Source organism: Chiloscyllium plagiosum, chromosome 40 (assembly GCF_004010195.1).
Source record: "Chiloscyllium plagiosum isolate BGI_BamShark_2017 chromosome 40, ASM401019v2, whole genome shotgun sequence".
Taxonomy (NCBI): domain Eukaryota; kingdom Metazoa; phylum Chordata; class Chondrichthyes; order Orectolobiformes; family Hemiscylliidae; genus Chiloscyllium; species Chiloscyllium plagiosum.
In genome coordinates, this window is record NC_057749.1 from 19,346,000 (window position 1) to 19,355,441 (window position 9,442).

The 9,442-nt window shown below is 44.0% G+C and overlaps 2 protein-coding genes across 5 annotated transcripts in view; both read left to right on the forward strand.

The window, feature by feature from the left end:
- Positions 1 to 9,442, forward strand: part of man2c1 (mannosidase, alpha, class 2C, member 1) — a 128,813-nt gene that overhangs the window by 72,290 nt on the left and 47,081 nt on the right. For all 3 annotated transcript variants that reach the window (XM_043680530.1, XM_043680528.1, XM_043680529.1), the window contains 3 exons: positions 4,358 to 4,519; positions 7,172 to 7,254; positions 7,947 to 8,041. In XM_043680530.1, the coding sequence (XP_043536465.1) occupies positions 4,358 to 4,519; positions 7,172 to 7,254; positions 7,947 to 8,041 (340 nt within the window). The remainder of the gene's footprint in view (positions 1 to 4,357; positions 4,520 to 7,171; positions 7,255 to 7,946; positions 8,042 to 9,442) is intronic.
- LOC122542594 (ice-structuring glycoprotein-like) overlaps positions 8,945 to 9,442 on the forward strand; it is a 1,563-nt gene continuing 1,065 nt past the window's right edge. Inside the window, exon 1 of one of the 2 annotated variants that reach the window (XM_043680537.1) lies at positions 8,945 to 9,442. In XM_043680537.1, coding sequence (XP_043536472.1) covers positions 9,272 to 9,442 — 171 coding nt within the window. In that variant the 5' untranslated portion in view covers positions 8,945 to 9,271. The other variant, XM_043680538.1, reaches the window with a different exon arrangement.

A 9,442-nucleotide genomic window follows, 5' to 3' on the forward strand; every position in this document is an offset into this window, starting at 1 on the left:
TATTTGATTCTGCTTTCTACCAACAAGTGCAAACCCTCTTCCATTTGTTTATCTTGCATGTCATGTATAACAAATCTTTCTTAAAAAGCTGCCTGACAAAGTGTAACAACTGCTTTCAGTGACTGAAATTTGATTATGTGTACCTACCCACTAAAGCAGACAACATCATACACTATCTTGATTTGGAATTGTATCACTGTTCCTTCACTATTGCTGGGTCAAAATTCTAGAACTCCTCTCTTTACAGCACTGTTGGTGTCCCTACACTCACTCAACTGCAGCAGTCAAAAGCCTGGTTCAGCCTGAGACAATGTCCAAGCAGACATGGAATTTTCAGCAGGGGTTGCAAACAATGGCTTTCATATTCCTATGTTTAACAGGCAAATATCACAGATTACGGGTATCAGACAAGAAATTTGTTAACACAGATGTCGTAGGCTGGGAGATGCCAAAGAAGTGGAAATGGGCGACATTAGTGCACTTTTGGAATATGCAACTAGAAGAATTTGCGGTTACACAGAAAATTTACGTACCCAACATCCTTCATTGGACCATAATCAGATAAAATTGGACAGCAACTTGAATGAGGAGATATTGAGACAGTTTTACAGAAACAAAATACTGCATTTCTGGAGATCTGAAGTAAAATCAGAAACTGCTGGAGAAAATCAGCTGGTCTGGCAGCATCTGTGGAGAGGGAAACAGAATTGAGATAGTTTTAATTGGTTGCTATTTTTGATCTCTCCATGTGATTGTTTAATGATCGCTGATCTAATTACTTAGAATTAGACTGAACTACTTCACAGCTGTTACTAAATTCGAGATTCCCTTCTTGGTGGCTTTTATTGAGAAGAGTAAGACTGTGAATGTCAGGAATAAAGGATATTACCTCCTGACTAAATATTAAAAGTGATTTTCCATTCTTCTCCTCAGTATAAAAATAATTTCATTTTGTTTCTGGGGCTCAGAAGGGAAGGGGGGAGAATAGGAGAGCAAAAGTGATAGGAGATTCAGTCATGAGAGGAACAGACAGGAGATTTTGTGGTTGTGAGCGATACTCCTAGATGGTATTTTGCCTTCTGGGTGCCAGGGTCAGGGGTGTCTCAGAGTCTACAGGATTCTTAAGGGGGAGGGAGAGCAGCCAGAAGTCATGGTGCACATCAATGCTAGTGACATAGTTAGGGAAAGGGAGGAGGACCTGAAACGTGAACATAGGGGGTTAGTTTGGAAGCTAGCAGGCAAGATGAGCAGATTAGTAATCTCAGGATTGCTACCGGTGCCTCTTGCTAGTGAGGCTAGGAATAGAGAGGGAATGCAGATGAACATGTGGCTGTAGGGCTGGTGTAGGAGGGAGGGCTTCAAGATATATGGATCATTGGGATACCTTCTGGGGAAGGTGGGAACTGTACAAGAAGGACAGGTTGCACCTGAACTGGAGGGGCACCAATATCCTGAGCAGGAGGCTTGCTAGATCTCTTCAGGAGGCTTTAAACAAGATTGGCAGGGGAGTGGGAACCTGTGCTACGGCTCAGAGGATGGGGTAGGTAGTGAACAGCCAGATACAGCATGCAGAGAATCTGAGAGGAGGGATGGGCACTTGATAGGGCCAAGGTGCAGTCAGTGTGATGCGGTGAACTGTGATAATTTTAATGCAAGAAGTATCAGGAATAAGGGAGACGAGCTCAGAGGGTTGGAACTTGGAGCTGTGGTGTTGTGACCATTACGGAGACTTGGATATCACAGGGGCAGGAAAGGCTGTTGGATGTTCCAAGGTTTAGATGTTTCAAAAGGAGTGGGGTGGGGTAAGGTAAAAGAGGTGGGGGAGTGGCATTGCTAATCAGGGATAGCATCACAGCTGCACAAAGGGAGGTCATCGAGGAGGGTTTGTCTACTCAATCAGAATGGGTGGAAGTCAGAAACAAGAAAGGAGCAGTCACTTTATTGGGGGTTTTCTATAGCTCCCCCCCAATAGCAACAGAGACACGGAGGAGCAGATTGGGAGGCAGATTTTGGAAAGGTACAGAAGTAATGCAGAAATTTTCCTGGGTGACTTTAACTTCCCTAATATTGATTGGAACCTCCTTAGTTCAAATAGTTTGGATAGACCAGATTTTGTCAGGGGAGTCCGGGAAGGGTTCCTGACTCAATATGTAGATAGGCCGACTAGAGGTGAGGCCATATTGAATTTGATGCTTGGCAACAAACCAGGCCAGGTGTCAAATCTCTCAGTGGAAGTGCATTTCCGTGATAGTGATCACAACTCCTAGACCTTTACTATAATCATGGAGAGGGATAGGAGCAGACAGAATGGGAAAGTATTTCATTGGGGGAGGGAGAATTACAATGCTATTAGGCAGGAACTGGGGTGCCTAAATTGGGAACAGATGTTCTCCGGGAAATGCACGTCAGAAATGTAGAGGTTGTTTAGGGAGCACTTGCTGTGAGTGCTGGATAGGTTTGTCCCACTGAGTCAAGGAAGGGATGGTAGGATGAAGGAACCTTGGGTGACAAAAGGAAGAAGGAAGCTTACTTAAGGTTGAGGAGGCAAGGACCAGATAAGAGGCAGGACTGTAGAGGGTTACAAGGTAGACAGGAAGGAATTGAAGAGTGGACTTAGAAGAGCTAGAAGGGGGCATGATAAAGCTTTAGCGGGTAGAATGAAGGAAGACCCGAAGGCATTTGACATTTATGTGAGGAACAAGGGGAAGGCTAGAGTGAGGGTCGGGCCGATCAAGGATAGTGGAGAGAACTTGTGCCTGGAGTCAGAGGAGGGAAGGAAGGTCCTAAATGAATACTTTGCTTCAGTATTCACTACTTTGAAGGACCTTGTCGTTTTCGAGGACTGCATGAAACAGGGTTGTTGTCAGGAAGGAGAATGTGCTGAAAATTTTGAAAAACATAAGGATAAATAAATCCCTTGGGCCAGATGGGATATGCCCAAGATTATGACAGGAAGCGAGGAAAGAGATTGCTGCATCTTTGGCGATGATCGTTGCATTCTCACACTGTCCACTGGAGTAGTGCCAGATGATGCAGGGTGGCAAATGTTATTCCCTTGTTAAAGAAAGGGAACAGGGGTAATTCTGGGAATTACAGACCAGTCAGTCTTATGTCTCGGGTGGGCAAAGTATTGGACATGATTCTGAGAAACAAAATTTATGATAACTTGGAAAGCCATAGCTTCATTATGGCTTTGAGGGGCAGGTCATGCCTCACAAGCCGTTTTGAATTATTTGAGGATGTGACAAAACACACAAAAGGTAGAGCATTGGATGTGGTGTAAAAGGATTTTAGCAAGGCGTTTGATAAGGTTCCCCATGGTAGGCTCATTCAGGAAGCAAGGAGGCAAGGGATACAGGCTATCTGGATACAGAATTTGCTCGCCCATGGAAGGAAGAGGGTGGTGGTAGATGGAAGGTATTCAGCCTGGAGCTTGGTGACCAGTGGTTTTCCGCAAGGATCAGTTCTGGGACCTCTGCTCTGTGATTTTTTTTATATAAGTGATTTAGATGAGGAAGTGGGAAGGTGGGTTGGTAAGTTTGCCGATGACCTGAAGGTTGGTGGAATGGTGGATAGTGTGGAGGGCTGTTGTAGGTTGCAATGGGGCATTGACAGGATGCAGAACTGGGCTGATAAGTGGCAGATGGAATTCAACCTGGAAAACGTGAAGTGATTCATTTTGGAAGGCCGAATCTGAATGCAGATTACAGGGTTAAAGGCAGGATTCTTGGCAGTATGGAGGAACACAGGGATCCATATCCATAGATCGCTCAAAGTTGTCGCCCAAGTTGATAGGGTTGTTAAGAAGGCGTATGGTGTGTTGGCTTTCATTAGCAGGGGGCTTGAGTTTAAGAGCTGTGAGGTTTTGCTGCAGCTCTTTAAAGCCCTGGTTAGACCACACTTGGAATATTGTGTTCATTTCTGAGGGAGTTAGGGTTTTCTCATTGAAGCGACGAAGGAAGAGAGGTGACTTTGATAAAGGTGTACAAGGTGATTAGAGGCATAGGTAGAGTGAATAGCCAGTGACATTTTCCCAGGGTGGAATTAGCTATCATGAGAGGGCATAATTTTATGATGAATCGAGGAAGGTTTAGGGGGGATGTCAGAGGTAGGTTCTTTAACAGAGTGGTGGGTGTGTGGAATGCTCTGCCAACAGTGGTAGTAGAGTCACATACATTAGGGACATTTAAGTGACTCTTGGATAGGCACATGGAAGACAGTAGTTTAGCCTGATCTTAGAGTAGGATGAAAGGGCCGAAGGGTCTGTACTGTTCTATGGTTTGTGGACTGAGCCTCACATTCACTAATTGAGAACTCCTTTTGCTCTGCCATTTTACTTTTGGTTTTTAATTTGCAGAAATCCAGAGCAATGGGAATGAACTCCTGAAAGAGGCGATACAGTGTCTCCTGGGAGGATCTGAACAGGAGACTGGGAAGAACATCCATGTGCTCAACACCCTGTCATGGGAACGGACTGAAGTAATCTCAATGCCACGACTGGAAGGAGACGAAGTCCTGGGTAATAGAATTAGACTTGGTGACTGAAAAGCTTTCAAACAAAGAATGCCTGCCCTGCTGCCGTCTGGAACCAAACATAAGCTGATTCCTAAATAGGCCAAAAACATTGTATTCAAGAGGGGAGACTGACAGTAATAGCAGTCTCCTGCAGGAGCACATTATGACTTTATTCTTTAATTAGAAGTCAGTGTCACTGGCAAGACCAGTACTTGTTGCTCATTCTTAATTGCCCTACTAACTTGCTTAGCCAATTCAGAGATCAGTTAAGAATCAACAACATTGAATCAGGTATCAAGATTTTGTAAGGACAGCAGGATTACCTCCCTTTGTGGGCATTAATGAATCGGATAGATTTTTTTGACAGTCGATGGTAATTTCAGAGTCACCTTTACTGAGGCTAACTTTTAGTTTCCAATTTTTAGAAATTAAAAATATTCTATAGCAGCATATTGCTGGCATTTGTCGGGAACCTATTGTGATGAGAATTTATTCACAAAGTTTATTTTGCAAAAAATGTCTGTGGTCAGATAAAAAGTGTTTTGCAGTATCTTACTCGGAAATATAACTTTTTTATTTTTAAATGTGTTTCATTTTCTTATGTATTTGAGTTCCCCTTGTTAGGTTTCATTATTCTCTGGCTGTTGGGAAGGTAGGTTCCTCTGTTAGTGCTGCGCTTGAGTCAGCACAGTACTGGGGAATCTTGGCCACTTTCTCTGATGGAGTGAGGAAGATTAAGAATTAAGGTCAAAATTAAGGCAGGTGATGGTCTATATATTAAGGCACCAGTACGTCGCACCATCTGTTTTCTGTTGGAATCGTGGCAACACAATGGGCTGCACGGTGGCACAGTGGTTAGCACCGCTGCCTCACAGCATCAGAGATCTGTGTTCAATTCCCGCCTCAGGCAACTATCTGTGTGGAATTTGCACATTCTCCCCGTGTCTAAGTGGGTTTCCTCTGGGTGCTCCGGTTTCCTCCCACAGTCCAAAAAATGTGCAGGTTAGGTGAATTGGCCATGCTAAATTGCCCGTAGTGTTAGGTAAAGGGGTAAATGTAGGAGAATGGGTCTGGGTGGGTTGCGCTTCGGTGGGTCGGTGTGGACTTGTTGGGTCGAAGGGCCTGTTTCCACACTGTAAGTAAGTAATCTAATCTAAAATAATCTAACCATTGAGAACAGCCATGATTATAATTTATGCATCTGTTTTTCCTCTTCGGAGATTCCTGTCAGGGTACAGTTCAACAGGTCTTTGAAACCTTGCCAAGGTGGTCATCCTAGATACTGAGTGTTAACAAGCTTATTTGACCTTGAGGAGCATCACAGCACAGCTTGAAGTACTCGCACACTTTGTTGGCAGGGAAGGTTCCAGAATAGCAATTGAGAGTGGCTGAGTGTTAATTTATATTTCCTTTCCCTAACCCAGTGGCGCCAAGACCATTTTTGTGCCACTCAGATGATTAGAAGTTCTTATTCTCCTGTTCCTTAACTGAAAAAAACCAAGTATTGTTTGCTTTGATCCCCAACTCAGGCTTCTAAAGTCAAATAATTGTATCAATTATATATTGTGTGAGATTGTCAAAAAAAATTCTAATCTTATTCATCCTTTTTCTTCACAGACATTCATGTGTTGATGCATCGTAGAGTAGTTTCAGTAGCTCAGTTTGAAGCTGGCACACTGGATTAATGTGAGGTCTGATCCAGAGACATCCAATTCTAGAAAGTTTCGTGCAGTATATTTGTCCAGGATCTGGCCATTCAGTGTCTATACTTGATTTATCCATTACTGTCACCAAAGTTTTAAGTAGCTTCGGTCCTAACCAAGCCATTCTTTGCAGCTGTGCTGGCTGTCCTGTTTCATGCTTCTAATGACCCTGTTCTTCCCCCATTCATTCCAACTTAATCAGTTTATTATATCCTTTCTTGACTGACTGAATCCTTGCAGGTTAGGGACAAGTTGGGTTCTAATGGAGAGCTAGAATTCATTGCAGCTCTGATAAAAGGTCATTGACCTGAAATGTCAACTCTGTTTTCCTGTCCAGAGTTGCTGCTGGAGCTGAATGTTTCAGCATGCGATTGATAAAGTTCAGTAAATTAGGAGCCAGTCCATTGGTTGAAAGTTCACTTCATTTGCTTACGATTGCATTATCATATTTACCTGTAATCTAATTGTTTTACATCTTGGGAGTTGCTGGTAATCCAATGGATGCTCCCTGTCACAGCAAACTCCAGTTGAATTGCTCTCCTCTGACCTCCAAGTGATCAATTAGTCCTTTTTGTTTTAGCATCTGTCTGAATATTGATAAACTAATAGTATCAATGCATGCTTATTTCACCCCTTTCAGTTACCGTTGCCATTCCTATAGCTATGTCTGTTCAGGATCCTCAATCACAGAAAGTGATTCTTAATTACAGATTCAGCCAAAGTTAACCATACACACAAACTGTAAACCAATTGTTGGCCTAGATAGGGACAGAGAAGTAAAGACAGAAGAATGAGTGAGAACATCAGTGAGAATAGCTGGTAGACATTTTTATTTAACAACCTGTTACAATGGGTACAGTGCTCCAAAATGTGAACCCTAGGTCTGTGAAGGGAGGGAAATGATGTCTTCTGATGAAGCTTTCACTAAGGTTTGCATTCTTTATCATTTGCAGCTCTGATAAAGGTTCCCAGTGTCGGGTTTGCCACAGTGACCAAGCCTCTGGTCCCACCTCATCCAGTTATTGTCAATTCTCAGGTAATTATAGCATAAAACACTGATTTTTGTGGTCTCTGTGTCCTCTGACTCTTTCGCCTTGATGCACTATATTGTTTTTGCTCGGTGTGCCTTCATCCATCAGTCATGGTCCAGTACTCACACCAGGGAATCAGAAAACTGAGTTCTAGTCCCAACCTAAAGATACAAACTCAAATTTTATTTTGATAAGTGAAAACACTAAACCAAGGGTACTTGAAGAAGAGCACAGAAGGTATCCTAGTGTTCTGACAACATTTATCCTTCATTCAGCATCACTAAGCAATGCAGAGAATTGGCTCGTTAATATGTTGCCTATGTGGGAGCTTGCTGTGCATAAATTGGCTGTGTGTTTTGTTTGTTAAGACTGTGACTACCAAAGAGTTTCATTGACTGTATCAGAGTATTCTGAATCGTGAGAAATGCTTTATAAATTTATATCTGTCTTTCTTGATTTCTTGCTTATTCTGTCTTTCCCAGTTGTTTTCTCTCTCACTATCTCCGTCTTACTGTCTATGCACTTTCAAGGTTCCACATTACTTCCCTTTCCTTTGCAGTTTCACTCCTCCCCCTTAATTCCATTTACACAACACACTGGTGCTTCTCACGCTAATGTGCTGTATTTTGCCGTTCCCCTTCCTTGCTATGCGTACATTTATGTTTGCGTTCTCATGCATCACTGACTCTTGTTGCAGGGAGATGGTTCTGTACTTATGGAGAATGGAATTCTCAAAGTCGCATTTGATTCATCAGGTCGTATAACATCGCTTTCTCATTTACTTTACAAAAGGTACAGAAGATCCACTTCATACATTGCCAAGCACACAAATTGAATGATTGAGTGGTTTATCTATTGTTACTTACATTTTACAGTGAATATTACACTAAAGTACAGTGAAAATCTTCATTAGTCGCCACAGTCCGGCACTATTTTGAATCCTTTAAGAATAAAAAGGATAAAAGATATAACTGACAGAGTCCTGCGCTCTGAGCCAGCTCACCCAAACACACCTGCGCTGCCACGCATCCTCCTCTGCCTCGCTGCCATCTGCACCGAACTCAGTAACGTAGGAGTCACCATTCTTTAGGCACCATCTCTTTGCCGTGGGGGCCTACCTCGCCAACACCGCCACCGATGCCAGGTCCCATGCTGAACCCACACTCGCTGCACAAATCAGAAGTCCTCCATTCTGCTGTTTTCTTGATGATGCTAGGAGTCCCAGCTCCAGTCATCCCACACTGCTGCCACTGCAGCCACTGCCTCACCCAAGTCAGGAGTCCCCACTCTGGGCCAACTCCAAGCAGGAGTCCCTGGCTCCACTGTCAAACCAGACCACCATCTCGTCAAGAGTCCTGCTCCAACCACCCTCATCTGAGATGTCTCCTTGCAGCACTGCCATCTTGAAAAGCCCACTGCCACCACCTCTGAATTAGAATTAGAATTCCTACATTGTGGAAACAGGCCCTTCAGCCCAACAAGTCCACACCGACCCTCAGAAGAGTATCCGAACCAGACCCATTACCCTACATTTCTCCTGACTAATGCACCTAACCTATACATCCCTGAACACTGTGGACAATTTAGCATGGCCAACTCCCCTAAGCTGCACTTCTTTGGATCGTGGGAGGAAACCGGAGCACCCAGAGGAAACCCAAGCAGACACGGGGGCAATGTGCAAACTCCACACGGATAGTCGCCCAAGGTTGGAATAGAACCTGGGTCCCTGGCATAGTGAGGCATCAGTGCTAACCACTGAGTCACCGTGCTGATCTAATCTGATGACTGAGGAGCTTTGCCACTGCTGCCAGTCCGAAACTCCAGGAGGACGTCCTATCACCGCTACCATCACTGCCTCCAATTGCCATGAGGACCCTCTCTGTCACCACCTCCTGACACCCTTTCCGTACGTGACATGCTGTAGCTACCATCCCAGTTTAGCCATAAAAGGCTCCAAAGAAGTGAAAAATGAAAGAAAAATAAAAGTGGAAAAAAGAAAAAAAAAATCAAAAGCACAAGTGAATGGATGAGCCCCAGGCAACAGCAACTATCAGCCCTGCTACTCAGACAATAAACTCCATCAGCCCTGCTACTCAGACAATGACCCCCATCAGCCCTGCTACTCAGACAATAGCCCCCATCAGCCCTGCTACTCAGACAATAGACCCCATCAGCCCTGCCACTCAGGCAATA